This window comes from Pogonomyrmex barbatus, unplaced genomic scaffold (genome assembly GCF_055798465.1).
Source record: "Pogonomyrmex barbatus isolate J1 unplaced genomic scaffold, ASM5579846v1 scaffold3, whole genome shotgun sequence".
NCBI lineage: Eukaryota > Metazoa > Arthropoda > Insecta > Hymenoptera > Formicidae > Pogonomyrmex > Pogonomyrmex barbatus.
Window position 1 is genome coordinate 179,241 of NW_028297127.1, and position 16,402 is coordinate 195,642.

The 16,402-nt window shown below is 26.2% G+C and overlaps 2 protein-coding genes across 4 annotated transcripts; one reads left to right on the forward strand and one right to left on the reverse strand.

The window, feature by feature from the left end:
* Positions 1–17: 17 nt before the first annotated feature.
* Positions 18–15,424, reverse strand: LOC105424186 (lipase 3-like). 3 transcript variants are annotated; one of them, XM_089080027.1, is made up of 11 exons: positions 12,505–15,424; positions 10,885–11,083; positions 9,122–9,236; positions 8,498–8,741; positions 7,714–7,872; positions 7,350–7,434; positions 1,435–1,610; positions 1,044–1,347; positions 726–865; positions 568–657; positions 18–124 (listed from the first exon to the last, which is right to left on the reverse strand). In XM_089080027.1, exons 1-9 carry the CDS (start codon positions 12,694–12,696, stop codon positions 798–800), a joined length of 1,542 nt encoding a protein of 513 aa, XP_088936153.1. In that variant the 5' UTR covers positions 12,697–15,424; the 3' UTR covers positions 18–124; positions 568–657; positions 726–797. The 3 variants fall into 3 exon arrangements, with proteins under 3 accessions (XP_088936153.1, XP_088936155.1, XP_088936154.1); XM_089080029.1 differs by lacking the exons at positions 18–124; positions 568–657; positions 726–865; positions 1,044–1,347 and adding an exon at positions 6,216–6,358 and having other exon boundaries at positions 1,441–1,610; XM_089080028.1 differs by lacking the exons at positions 18–124; positions 568–657; positions 726–865; positions 1,044–1,347; positions 1,435–1,610 and adding exons at positions 5,008–5,453; positions 6,216–6,358.
* On the forward strand, positions 1,793–5,644 carry LOC105424390 (SUMO-activating enzyme subunit 2-like). Its single transcript, XM_089079739.1, is given in 9 exon segments — positions 1,793–1,805; positions 1,929–2,079; positions 2,200–2,487; positions 2,647–2,726; positions 2,946–2,999; positions 3,002–3,148; positions 3,226–3,477; positions 3,660–4,252; positions 4,362–5,644. Coding segments are annotated over 9 exon segments (1,818 nt in total). The 3' UTR covers positions 4,602–5,644.
* Positions 15,425–16,402: the final 978 nt, after the last annotated feature.

A 16,402-nucleotide genomic window follows, 5' to 3' on the forward strand; every position in this document is an offset into this window, starting at 1 on the left:
TAGAACGTCCATTCTATTTCTATTTCTCGATAGATGATATCACTTCAAATTTAATATTATGTTTATTCATTTCTTCGATCAGAGATGTCTTACGAATGCAGCACCAGGAGTGAGTACTCCTCCGCTATAAAAATATAATATAAATATATAAAAGCAAAATAAAAGTTATTTTATATTTATCTTACGTTATAAACCGTAAATTTATTCAGATTTTCAAAAATAATAAATTCTAAATCTTATCAGTTTTATTAAGAATTGTAATTGCCGATAAATCGCTACAATACTAGTCATTTCATATGCAGGAGAATCACCGCTGACTTTCGTGACTACTTTCTTATTAAGTGGATCTGTATATTTGTCAATAGGTTCAGCCAACTTTTTAGTCCATCCGCAGGTTTTAAATATTATGGAAAAATGTGTTGATTTTTGTGTTTCTAATTTCGGATTTTTATGGCCCACAAGACCGTATGAAAATAAAGTCGGATACTGCAAATATCAATTTAATTATCTTGTTCTCTGATACTCTGATCTAAATGATTTTAAAAATTGCATTAATTTCATACATACTTTTAGAAGTAATTGCGACTATATGCTGTGCGAGACGTGAAAAATAAAATCATGTCGAGGATGGCAACTGCCAGGCAGACAAAGAAAGACCTAATGATAAGTGTACATTAATCAAAATTATTTTCCAATATTCATGGTTTATTTTTTATTATACTAACTTAAACGTGATGTAAACTTGAACTTGAACGGGCCTTTCTTTATATTTGTCGTGTAAGAATCGTTGCGAAGAACTACGGAACGATCAGTACTTCGAAATGGTATAGACCATCCTCCAGACGCGTCGCTTCGATGTATACCTCTGCAATTAACAAATTATTAGTCTTGCTATCTATGCAATTGCATTATTCCTCTTTTTCGAGTTCATAAAGCTCACAAAATTTTTAAACATTTGATATACATGCAAAACTGACATATAATTGATTTACAATAAGATACGATTTTGTAATTATATAGGTAATGTCTGGAAAAATGCATACTTTGATTTAATTTAGGTATTAATTCGGGTAGTTTGGTAGGATATAACTTTGCACGCAATTCTCGTTGTTCATGTATATTAGCTAGATTATGTATTGCGGACTCCCAAGTTACATAATTTAAAATAAAAATTTTCTCATTAGTGTCAGTTGAAAATGACCAATATATTTCAATAGCATTGATTTTTCCTCCAAACTTCTGTTGAAAATAATTCCCAAATTCGCTTGGAATACAATCAAAACCGCAAGCGTTTATTATGTAAACGCCAGCTTCTTGTGCTGCTTGATTATATTTAAATTGCATTCTCTGCATAAACGACAAAATATCGAAAATAGTAAAATAAATTAACATTGTTCATTGCGAATTGCGTAATAAAAACGTATATTGAATTACCTCTTCTTCACCAGTGACATCAACGTAATGAGTACAAGTAGCGATACAAGCTTTAATAACTGGTTCTCCGTAAAATCTATATGGACCACAAGAATTAATAAATATCTTTGCTCGCTCGGTCATTTTCCTGAGAGACATCTCATCTTTTACATCAGCCAGAATAATAGGTATATCATCTAAAAAGATATAATATATTCTTGTAATATAAGAATTTATTAACAATAAGCAAAGTGACTTGTTTTCTCTTGACATAATTAATTCTGTCTTAAATATACCAGTATCTGAGACAAATTCCTTAACTATTGCTTCTAATGCTTCTCGACTACGACAGGCAATATCAAATTTCTTCTTATGATATATGTTGATATATTGTATTAATTTCATCTTTCTTAATTTTTATTTTTTATTTTTTTGTTTTTTATTTTCCATTTACATGTATACTTATGATGCTTTTATTATAAATATTTAAATTATTAAATTTGATTTTTTTCTAGATTTGGATACAATTGATGTCAGTAATTTAAACAGACAGTTTCTGTTTCAAAAAAAACATATAGGAAAATCAAAAGCCAGCATAGCATGTGAAACAGGATTGACATTTAATCCAGATGTCAAAGTGATATACTATCACGATAGTATCATATCGTATGTTTAAGTATCTTTGTTACTAATCTTATTACTACACTTGTTACTATATCATTGATTCTCAGTGTTTGTATTATTTATTTAAAACTTTTTTTTTAAATTTCTTATATATGTTTACAGATCAGAATTTGGCCCATCTTTTTTCAAAAAGTTTACCGTGGTTTTGAATGCTCTTGACAATAGAGCAGTTAGAAACCATGTGAATCGTATGTGCCTATCAACAGATATACCATTAATTGAATCTGGTACTGCAGGTTATGAAGATCAGGTTGAACTCATTAAAAAGAGCCTAAATCAATGTTATGAATGTACACCTAAAGCTGTACAAAAGACTTATCCTGGCTGTACCATTCGCAATACACCCAGCGAACCCATTCACCGTATAGTATGGGCTAAGCATCTCTTTAAGTAATTATTGTAGAATAATCTGCATTAAAATAAAATTTTGTATGTTATGCTTTCTAAATCAAATTTGTGATTTTGATTTAATTTTCATTTCTATTTGTCAAAAATTTCTTTTGATTTCTAAACAATTTTTAATGATTTATTTTATAATGTCAATTGCAGCCAATTATTTGGAGGAGAAGATCCTGATCACAATGTTTCTCCAGATACAGCAGATTTAGAAGCAACTGGTAATGTAAATCGTTATATTGTGACATTCAATATAATTTAAAAGTATATACATAATACAACGTGTGTGTGTGTGTGTGTGTGTGTGTGTGTGTGTGTGTGTGTGTGTGTGTGTGTAAAATTACATGTATAACTCACAATTAATGTTATATTTTTTTTTTATAATTTTTTTTATAATTTATGCATATTTATTTTCGTGTAGCAATTCATAGTTATCTTCAGAGCTTTGCAAGGAGCTTTGCAAATGGAAGCTAATGATAAGGGTAATGTTAATAGAATTTCCACGCGAATTGGGCTCAATCTTGTGATTACAATCCGGAAAAACTGTTCGTTAAACTCTTTCATGATGATATCAAATATCTGTGGAGCATGGATAATTTATGGAAAACGCGTCGACTTCTAACGCCATTAAATTGGAGGGAATTGCCAGACGGAGGTTTGCTCTTATTTATTTTATACAAATATTCTTTTTAATTGTTTCAGTGAGAATAATGTATTTATATTTTTCTAAAGTGGCTGGATGTAGCAAAGAAATCAATCAACCTGAGTTAAAGGATCAACAACGATGTATTTCCAAATGCGGTTCGATTTTTACGGAATCGATGAAAAATTTATCTGGCATTGAAAGCTTCCAAGCAAAATCACCAGACAATCATTTGATTTCGGACAAAGATGATCAACATGCTGTGGATTTCGTCGCCGCATGTGCCAATATTCGCGCGTATATTTTCGGAATTCCTCAAAAAAGCAGATTTAATATCAAATGTTAGCAATTATATGAGAACAACTTTATTCAGTTACCTTTCTCAAGTTTTACCCTTCTTTTTTCTTCACAATTTCAATATATGTTTTATTTTATTTTCAATATAAGAATCATTGAAATCATTCAGTATATTATATAAAATTTCAATTCTAATTTTTATTTTAACATAATTCTTAATCTTCAGCAATGGCTGGCAATATAATCCCAGCAATCGCTACTACCAACGCTATAATCGCGGATATGGTAGTTCTTCATGCTTTTCGGGTCCTTGAGAACAATCTACGAGCCTGTAAATCTGTCTATCTGCGTTTAAAGATGAATCATCGTAATCAACTATTGGTTCCGGAAAAAGCAGTGAATCCACCCAATCCGCAATGTTACGTTTGTGCACCTAGCCCACAAGCTATGCTAATGGTTGATACTTCCAACATGACTATTAAAGAACTGGAAGAATTAATACTCAAAGATAGACTCAACATGATCGCTCCTGATGTAATGATTGATGGAACTGATGCCGTCATCATTAGCAGTGAAGAAGGTGAAACAGAGAGCAATAATAACAAAAAATTGGAGGAATTAGGGATCAAGGATGGAACAATTCTCAAAGTTGACGACTTTCATCAGAATTATTCATTAACTATCTTTGTAGTTTATCGGGAAAAACCCGATCCAAAGGATGATAGTCCACAATTTTTAATATTGACGGATAAAAATGTACTTCAACCGCGGGAAAAGAAAGAAGAAGAAACGGAAAAGTCTTCCAGTTCTAATGGTCAAGTGAGTATTTTTAATATTTCTTTTGATTAATTTTTTAATAATATTTCTTTTTTTTTGAGATTATTGATTTAACCGCTTATTTTAAACAAATTTAAAAATTTTTGTGCAGAACGTAATCGAGATATTAGATACAGCTAAAAAACGCAAAAATGATACCGAGGTTGAAGTGCCAACTAAAAAACTTAAAATAGAAGTTGATAACAATGATGATAGCAATGATGTTTGCATTATCAGTAATGACAACATACTTCATGATAATTCATCCGAACTGAAGAAATCAATATTGATCAAACGGAAATTTTCTGACGATAACGATTGTGTGATAGTACCTGATGATCATAATTATTAATGGTTAAAGTAAGTAAAATAAATGAGCTTCAAAATAAAGACAGGTATGATTCAAAATGAAAAGTGAAGATTTGAAAATATTTAAAGTGAGGAATGAAAAATAAAGAGAAAAAAAAGATTACAAAAAGAGAATCGTTTATGTGAAGATTAATTTGAATATTATATTAAATATTAAATGATTCATGTACGAAAAAGTAAATAATCTCTTCCTTTTATTTGTGTTTCTTTTAATTATATCTATGATATCCACAATTAATTTCGTAAGTAAGATATGCGGTTATACACAGACAGGATTTAGATGCATCATACTTTAAAACGGTCTCACTTTCCTCGTGCAGATAGACTTCAGTCGATTGTCAAAGTAGAGAAGCGAGAGCGCGAAATAGAGAGAGAGAGAGAGAGAGAGAGAGAGAGAGAGAGAGAGAGATTCTTTATTTAGTTAGATAATAATATAAATATTTCGCAGTGTTCGGGCAATGTATCTTGGTATATAACCGATAAACATTTCTGTTATTTCTTGCTCATTATATATTGTTATTTTCCATTTATCTTTTTTTATAATTATTCTTTTCTCTTGTACTTCTTCCGTCCTTACACTTTGAATACAATATTTATGAATCAGAAAGAAATTAATTTTTTTCGCAAAAGACATCAATTATTTAATAATAGATTAATTGATATTCCATTCGTTCTTTTGCTTAATATCAAACCTCTCAAGTACCTCCATTACACGGTCATATAATAGAGTCTTCGCATCGATGGCCCAAAGAAAATCAGTATGAGTGAAAAGTTTATATGGATTTTCCTCTAGCAAAATAACATTCGGCAGTTGACTATATGTCTCAAAAGCATTCTGCGAAAATAAAATATGAAAAATGATAAAATATTAACAATAATAAATTAAAAATGTAAGCAATTATTACTTAAAGACTATTTCCACATATGTACATAAATAATAATATAGAATGAACAAAGAGTATCAGGAGAGAAAGTCGAAAAAGGAATATGTATGATAATAATAAATTTTTTATGATGTATATCAAACATTGTTTTCAATGTACCAATTACACAAGAGAACATGAAAGAGCGTATTTTGGAAGCAAGTATAAATTCAGAAACGATAAAAAATGTAAGAGTATTATTTATGTATTTGAAAGTATATTAAAGTCGGAGGACATCATTTTGAACATCTTGAATAAATTTTTTATTGGAATAAAATATAAAATATCTCGTAAATTATTGATTTGTCGACAATTCTACCTTTATACATAAAATAAATAGAGGAATCATATCGTGTAAAAAAAAATTATACAATTCCATTTAAAAAGATGAAGATGATCTTCATCTTTTAAATTATCTTTTAAATTATCTCAACCTAGAAAAAAACCGGTATGAAAATGTGTTCCTCTCGACATCGTTCTACTTTCATCTGAAACATTTTTTCGTATCCAAAATAAGAGAAATATTCAAGGGATTCGATTTAAATGGACCACTCGGTATGTGTGCGTGCGTGCGTACGTGTGTAATTTTAATGAAATTTTATTTCTTTAATATATTTTTTCACAAAATGAAAAACATTATAATATACAAAATTAAAAATTAAAAATATATTTACCGATGCCGTAGCAAACAGATCATTAGCGCCATAAAATAAAGCCAAAGACGCTGTAATTCTTTTAAGATTATATTGTATGGGTGCTATTTGTTTATATCTTTTATAATGGTCGAAAAATCCATCGTCGTAGCTTTCAAATTTGTCTGTAAACAATATTAATTATCTATATAAATATAGCAGCGAAATTGAAAAAGATATTTGTTTAAAAAATGGGACCAAACTATAAAAATTGTAATCATTAATTAAATGTATATTCTAATTTTATTTAAATATTTATTTAAATGTATAATTTTTTAAATAAAAATATCGTATTACATGATATATTTTGAATGTATTCGTACTCGATATTTTTGCTCGATATTGGCAAGTCTAATTTCATGCGCGCTCAAAGTGTAACTCAAAACAACTTAATATATGCCCATAGCGTTGCTATGCAATTGTTCCGTTATTCTTACTGATGCTATTTGAATGCGTCTAATGTGTATGGGAGGGAATTTTGCGCCCTAGAGATTCACTATTATGAGGTTCCAGATTACAAGGTTCCAGTATATAAGTATATATGTTCTATATTAATATGAAATAGAAATATATTTATATATTTGATGATTTTTTTCGTTTTTCATTTTTTGAGGCAATTGGCTTATTAAGGAGTAACTTAAAACAGGCATCAACAATATCTCACATTAATGTGAAAAACTGTTGTTAAAATTCTATTATACATATTTATTATACATTATTCTAACTATATTATTTTATTATATATATATATATATATATATATATATATATACATAATTAATAATAGAAAATTTAGCATTTATTTATTTATACAGTTAAAAGTTACAGTTAAAAATTATTTAGCAAAGATGAGAACACTTCTGAGACAAGATCATGTATGATCGATGGCTCAACTACTAACAATGAGCTTCAAGAGGCAATGGAAAAATAGCAGGCGTCGTTTCAAAAATCGACACTGAAATATGCATCTAACTCCAAGTGTTGGCTTATAAGATTTAAAGCGCATATAACAAAAGCAATTATAACATCTATTGGATCAGGAATTAAAATTTCTATATCTCCATCATTATTTATAAATATCTGTAATTTCTTTCTAAAAAGACACGAAATACTCACGTGTGATAATATTTTGGGAAAAATGAAGTATTGTTTTCACAGAAGCGCCGTAGGGAAAATGTGACAATATTTCCGGAAATGTTGTCTATAACAAATGGCTTTATTAAATATAATTTTAATTTCTCATATTAAGATAAAAAATTAAAAAATATTCTGTAATCCTTTGAATAATATTTTTAATTAAATACTAAAAAATATAAAAGATATTAAAAACAATTAAAAGCGTTATGTAGGATGTTTCGGTTTATTTTACATTTTCAATTTACTTTTATGTGAAGAATCACCTCCTTATCTTGATTTCCAGAATACCCTGTATGATTATTAAAAACAAAACTTAAAAAAAAATTAAAAATATATAACGTACTGTATTAAATTGTGCTGGATCGGATCCCGAAAATAGAAATAATATTGCAATACAAGCAGCCTGAGTAATTGCTTTGTCCGCACATAATGTTCTCCTTAATGTAATGCTCGTTGATGATAATGGAGCTAATTCATATATTTCATTCTGTTCAAAAAATTCCTGATAAACAAATAAAAATATAAATACAAAATATATAATCACAAAAAATTATAATAAAGGCTACATACAGTAAACGTAATACAAAAAACAAGATAAAGTGCCAAATAATTATAATTATATAACACTGTGCACGTAACATGAAACAAGTTACAGCATTGCGTTTATGTACAATTAGCATATGCTATTATGTACAATTGTTGAACATTTGCTGAGATCGCAATATCTCTGGTTATAGAGCACATAGACGAAAAACGATATAAACACTTTTATTTTTTTATACAATTATTTATTATACAATTTATCGATCGCGCCTATCCAGAATTTGATCATTTCAGCTGTTATCAAGAATCGATAATTACGGGTGCTCGCAACTTATTGATTCGTCTGAAGAGACATTGCCAGTACATTGCTCGTGCTCGAGAAGCGCTATGGCGTACACTTGGGGACGAATCAAGATCGTGTGTCTCTTGATATTATGATATTTGGCAAATTCCTCGCACAATAAACTCCATGGAATGATCTTCATGAATCGGTCTTAATACTAATATAAAACTTATATATTGAATATACTTTAATTTTATTTACAATTAATAGAAATCAAAATATAATTTTGATATCTCTTTACCTGAATTTTTGGCGTTTTTTTAACAAGTGTTGCTAATACAGGAGTCACTTCCTTCCACATGGCGATTGGAGCAAGACAGATTCCTAATCTTATTTTTGCGTTATATTCGGGTCTCATAGAAAGCAAAACAAACAATACAGTAGTTCCCATTGAATGACCGATGTAGTGTAAAGTTTTGCGTTTTGTATAACTCAATACATAATCGATCATAACTGGTAGATCTCTTGTTCCTATCTCATGGTAGCTAAAAAGGTAAATAATAAAAATATATTTTAGTTTCTCTCCTTTTCTTTTTTATTACCTAATAGAAAACGATGACAAAAACTCCAAGTGATTCCTATTCTAAATCTTTTATATTAATTTTATTTTAAATCCTTTAACTTAATTAGGAATTCTTTTGTAATAAGAATATAAAAGCATACAAAATCTATATATATTTTTATAAGTTTTCATTAAAAAAAATTTTATAAATCTCATTAAAAAAGAAATTAATTTTAAGATTAGAAATTTTAAGAAATCTAGCGCAAATAAAATAACAAATTAAAATAATAAATAAATATAAATAAAGAACAATTAAATTAACAGAATTTCTGTAAGAATATTACTTATAAAATGAAATTGTACCTAAATTGCCAAAAGTCATGATTTTGTGGTGACATTTGTATATGTGATCGGCAATAAGAATTTCCTCTGACATTTCCAAGCCATACATCATATCCTTGATCAGCTAATAAGAATGCTGTAACAAAAATAATTCTTCCTTTTATCATATTGTCGAAACAAATATTAATTATATTAATCAAAATAATATTGCTGATAAATAAGAATTATTTTTCTTAAAGCATACACAATGTTGTCACTTTAATTTATATGTTAATGTTATTTATAGAAGAAGTTAAATTGAAAAACAAAATCAGTCGATTTTGATTCCCGAAGCGGCAAGTAATAGTGCGTTTTTGTAGTTTATGAATTACTAAATCTTAATTTTCATCTTTAAAAAAATTTTAATTTTTCGAGAAAATATTAAAATATCAGCGTAAACATTTAATATCACAAATTACTATTGCACTGAGCTTTGCAAATGTATTAATTTATGTCTTTCTAGTATTCTTAATAAAACATGATTGTGCTCTCATTTCTAATAGTTCATATCCTAATTGATAAAAAAAAGTGAGAAAATTATTAATCTACAAACAAGAGCACACTATCGCGGACAAAAATCGTTTTAACTTGAATACATCTGAAAGTGTTATCGTTTATTTTGTCGTTATGTATATATTCTCCTATATGTATAATGTATAACTCGTAATATATGTATAGATTCTCTCAAAATAGATATTCTCACATGTAAGCAAATACTTATATTTTCATCGGCACAAATTCAATCAAATCAAAATTAAATTTTCACATATATAAGCAAGATTTTATTATAAAATTAAAATTTGTCTAAGAAAATTACAATATTTTTGCTTATATGTGAGAATATCTATTTATGTGTGTGTGTGTGTGTGTGTGTGTGTGTGTGTGTGTATGTGTGTATGATCTTTCTTCTTATATATGTCATTATCTTTCTTCTTATATATGTATTAAAATCCCCTTTATTATTTTCCTTTATTAATCCCTTTATTATTCTGGAAATATATATTGCGAAAAATATCATCTCAGAGATCGTACCTGGATATCAAAAATATTCTCGATATCAAAAATATTGAATTATTATATTGAATTATCGAATTATTATAAAGCCACTACGTTGAAAGTCTACTGAACCAAAGTGGCACGTAGTTGATAATATAATTAATTGAATTTATTTCATATAAAAGGCTTTAGCAACCAAGATCCTGTTTGCCGAGAAAATGCCACGTTTCACGTTGTAGTTTATTGATTAGCTTTCATTATCTGAGTTGCATTTCCACATTTTAAGTTTGTCAAGGTGAACACATGTATAATCTTCAAAAGCGGTCATTAATTAAATGAAAATAACACTCATATATGCGTATGTGCGTGTGTTATACATGTAATTATTATGTAATTATTATACATGTTATTATTTTATGTTGTGTTCACAACTCTGACTTTCTGTCTGATCTCTGATATTGAAAATTCTATAATATAATAATTGCTAGTAATATTTATAATAATTGCTAGTAATATTTATAACTCTTTTAATGTCCATATCAATCTATGTTTCACGATTTCACTTTTCGTATATCCAAGAAAAAAATTGCTCAATGTGTTATAAAAGCACATGAAATTGAAATGAGTAGAAAATGAAAGGCCAGTTATGATTAAAGTTATATCGTTATATCGTTATCTACATGAAATAATAATGCTGAATTTAATTAATATACTAAATAATGACGCAATATGTATTCACAAATATTTACCAAGGTCCTTGTCAGCGCCATATAACACCCAACAATCAGACGAACATAAAAAACCATGTTGAAGAAATATAACTTTTTTTTTTAGGCGATTATTAGACAGAGGACTCGCAGGTATTCTGTGTATTATCAAGTTATAACCATCTTCCGTTGTGACATAATGTTTCTCAGCGGGATAACCATGTCTTTCTACCAAACCGATCTGTGCAAACATAGAGGATGTTAAGAAATGATTTTAGAAATGATTTTGAAGAATTAATAATAATATTCATCAAATTAAGTATAAAAATACTTATTGCGATAGAAAAATTAAATTTCAAAGATAGAGATATTCTTTTTGCTTTTTAGCAATAAAAATAATTTGCAATAATTTTCATTTAAACTCGTACGGTCTCTTTTTAAATAAATTGACATTTCTTTAAACATTTTAAAAACATTAATATTATAAAATAAAATTATAATAATATTATATAATAAAGTAAAATTATATTATCGAAATAAAATAATCGAAAAAGATGAGTACTTTATATACGATTTTTTTTATCTAAGATATATTTTATTGCGGTATTAGCTTAAATATAAAGTAATATAAAGAGTTTCATAAAATATTCATTTTTTTATAACTTTATTTGCTTTTTTTTATAAATGAAGAGAGACATTTATTTATGCCAAAGAAGTCATTTTATGCAAAAAAGTAAGAATTATCAAAACAAAAATTTTGTTTTTATTTATCACACAGTCAATTCATAGATCCATAGATGTTAATTTGAATTATTTAATTTAATGAGATGCTATCAGCAATCTTTTGTGAAGCTTCTTTAAATATTTCTGTACAGTTCAAAATAGTGTTGAGACATTTCATAGACATTTTTTTTATAATATTTTTCGTTGTGTTTTTAAACAAAAATATTTTGACAACTGTTGTACTACTATTGTTAGTAATTAATATACAATAATTAGGATAACAAAATATTTCCTACATTAATACAATTTCTCGTCTAAACGATTAAGTCTCTTGTCAAAAATATATACCACAATAACTCTCGAAACTATAAATCGAAACATTAAATCAAATGGCCAGTAAGAATCAACGCAGTTGATAGTGTGTACTTATTTTTTAAATAGTTTATTTATGCAAAACAAAAAATATAACTTTATTTTATTCTTAACGTAATTCATAACATAATTCGAGTTTTCGAACGTTTCGGTTTTTTTTTTGAGCTATCTTCAACGAAATATAGAAATAAATTCGGAATTATAAAAAAATAGCACTGTACACAAACGTGATGATTAATTTTTATGTGTTCGTGTGATGACGACCAGTGGTAGAAGAAGTGATCACTCATCGTGATCACTTGTGCCTTTTACTTTGACTGTTACTATTGTTATGTTACCTATTATAAAAAAATTCGTTTAATCTCTTTATGACTCATATGTGATTCCGGACATTTGATAAGATTTTGGATATGTGTTTGTGTGATACGTTATCAGTTACAAATACATCTACAAATTTTGCAATGCATTTTTATATAGAATTAGATTGTTGTTACTTTTTTTAAATGAATCTTCAACATGACAAAATACTCAGTATATGATCTAAAAATATAATTTCGTTGTACTTACAAAATCTAATGTAGCTACTTTATTCGTTTTAGCTTCTTCCAAGTTGTTTATTCTCACTATATCGGGATTTTTAGGCAAAAGAGAGTTGATTATTGCTTTTTGAGAAAATGCTAAATCTTTCCAAAGATTTAATTTTGCTTCCAACAATACTGCTGTAAGCATAACTATGAAGGAAATAAATTTTATATCCATTCTCACAGTGATGTTGACGATTGTAAATTATAATTAGTAAATAATGACAGTATTATTTAACATAAATTTCGAAGTACCGATCTTCATTTACACTTCAAGAAACCTGAAAATGATATTAATATTATTTATTAATATTATTTATATTATTATTATTTTATTGATTCTTTTTTAAAATAAATATCAAAGAACTGAAGAAATTTATTAAATTGCAATATTTATAATTTCTATTTTAATTTCTAATTTTTTAAATTAAATACCCGGATACCTAGTAATTTTATTAAAACTTATAAAATTTATTAAATTTATTTGAAATTAAATAAATTGAAATAAATTATCTCTTACTACTCTACTTGAATACATTTATTTTACAGAAAATATGAATTTATTTTGAATTGTTCTATTGTTAAGACTCGGTTGTCTCTCTGCAGCCATATTGAATTATGACGTCAGAGGCGAGAAATGACATGTAAAAAATTTCTTGCGTCGTACAGCTTTGTCTTGTACATTTCCCTTAAAAGCATGATATTTTCGTATTCTTAAAACTTATAAAAAATATCAGAAAGTAAGATATCTGTCCAATAAATCACGTAAAAGTGTAAAATAAATCTTGAAATAATGATACAATGCTTAGCTATCAGAAATTACCAGATCACTAGATCTAGTTGTTTCTGATAGCTGAGTAGTGACCATTATTTCAAGAATTTTTCACTTTTACGATGATTTATTGGACAGGTATCTTACTTTCAAGTATTTTTTAGTAAGTTTTAAGAATACGAAAATATCATGTTTTTAAGAAAAAATATCATGTTTTTAAGAGAGTACAAGATAAAGCTATATGACGCAAGAAACTTTTTACATGTCATTTCTCCCTCTGACGTCATACAACTCATATCGCGCCACGAGAGAACTGAGCCTTAATCCTATCATTATTCTATTAATCTAATATCTCGATATATTTTAATAAAGAAAATAAGATCACAGATTATTTAAAAGATATATTATATATAGGATATATTATATTATATATTATATATATAAGGATATATTAAACTCAATCATTTCTATAAGTATATTTAATGTATGTATGTTTATTGAGTTAATAAATAAGTTAAATTGTAAATAAAGGGACCACTCAAAATCAAATCAATTTTTGAATCAATCAAGTGTAATTATAATTCTTCTTATAAATAAACTTCTATAATTAACCGGATTCCTAATTCTATTTCTTAATCGTTATCTGGTTATGTCTGATTGAGAAATTTTAATATACGAATAAGAATTTGTCTAATGAGGTAACTTGGTTAACCTGAATATCGAAAGAAAAAAAGAGAGAAAGAGGGATTATCTTTAGATTTTATCTAAAAATTGCTAGTTGCGTGATGTGTATAAAGATAAAGTTTACAAAGCACTTTATTTTTAAAATTTGAAATAGAATAGTTATGATCTAAAATAAAATAAATTAGCTCTTTGAATTAATCATAATTTAGATATAAAAGTACATTATTGATTATAATTAATTAAACACTTTTTACTTACTTTTTAAAGTTAATTTTTTCTTCGAAATTAATTTTAGAAATATTCTAAATAATTTATTTTCATAGGTCTTATTTTTTCATAGGTCTTATTTTAAATACATTTTGTATGTATTTTAAAAAGAAAAATATAATTTTTACGTATTATATATTATATAATTTCATACTTCATTTCAAAATATTTTAAATAGAATACATATTTCAGAATTACAAAATTTCTATAATTTCTATAATTTAATATTTTTGATTATTCTGTATAATATAAAAGTATTAAAATAATGTTATAAAGAGTTAATAGTTTATAAATTATTTTTAAACCATTTATAAAATATTTTAGCATGCAATAAAAGAAATGTGTACATATATACAGACACATATGCATATACATATCACTTTTACAAAATAATTTTCTTCATTGAATTTTTAGGAGATATTTACTTATGAAATATATAAAATTATATAGGTGCATGCATTATAAATGCTTCCCCTTTATATTGTTTAATTTTCCATTTTGTAATATTTACAAAATATATAAAAAGGTTTATTTAAACCAATAAATTCGAAATTTAAATTAAAAACAATGACTTGTCTACGTTATTATTTACTCTTTTTATTATTCTTTATATATTGCTTTTTTTTTTAATATGACAAACTGTATTTAACTGTATTTTCACCATCATGATTTTTCAAGAACTAAATTTTTGTTGTACCATATTGTTTGTAACTAAAATTTTATTATTTGTATCATATATTTTAGATTTATTAAATTATTAATAACATTTACATTTAGCTTTATTAATAACATTTACATTTACATTTACATTTAGATACGGAAATAGAAATAACGAATAGAAATGCAACTCTTAAATTTCTTATTTTTACTTCTCTTTTTAAAAATTATATTAATCTAAATTTCCTATCCTCTAATTAAATAAAAAAAAACAATTAAAAAATTTTAAGCAATTAATTTAAAAATTATACCTATTTTTATTATACATTCTGAAAATTGAAAATGGGAAATTATTATTTATTTATATATTTTTGTTACTTACAATATTCGTAATTTTATATCAAAATTTTATATCAAAACACTTTAAATTAACAATATAGGAAACTAAAAAGACTCTTTCTTCATAATAAATTATTTGATTTCCAAACACGAATCATATATTTTGACTTTACTACAATTTAAAGGCGTTAACTGTTACATACAACGGACAAGACGAAACTGTGAACAACATACCTTCATTCAGCCAATTTATATATATGTAGAAATGCTGCAATCTTACTGTGATAAATGGAAATTATACGAATTCTCAAGGCTGGATTAAATTGCATGATATTTAACTGATACTTAGCCAAAATCTTTATTAAGAAAAATTAATCAAACATAATAATGAATAGATAAATCATTATATGGTTAAATTTAAAAGTCACGAATGTTTAGATAAGTAAAGTTTGTCCATTTAGTTAGTTTATATTTACATATTGTTATTGCAGATATGTAGCATATGTATGAAAACGTCAAATAAACAAATAAGCTAAAGAAAAGTTTAACAGAAATATTATTTGTTAAATATCTTAACATGTTAGAAAAAGTACATTGCATATTAAAAATTAACAATTTTTTTTAATTTTTTAAAAACAGAATGCAATTTTTCTATCTAAAATTCCATTTTAAATTGTTATTCTTAACATCGAGTAATTTATTATATTATTTCATATAAAAAATTATTAAGATATAATCATCAAAATACTTTACTACTTATTTCCAATTTTGGAATATATCAAAATAAAGAAATATTATATAAATATTTTTATAATAGAAAACAATTAAATAAATGCTTTTCTTATGTAACATTATGATAGAATCATATAAAACACCAATCACATAAATAGCATAATATCGTATTCTTGAGAAATTTCGCGTTGAATATAATAGGTCTATGAGAAGTTTCGCATTGAGTTGCATATATTCAGTCACAAATATAGCAAATGTGAAAAACACGAATCAGAAACATGATTAAAAACGATAGAATTCTTTCTCTATCGTTTTCTTTCGGATGTTTTAATCAGGGTTAATACTTTTATATCCAAAATAACTAAAGAAATCATATTAAGTAACAAGAAATATATAATAAAATATATAATTCAAAAAACAGCGACCATAAAAA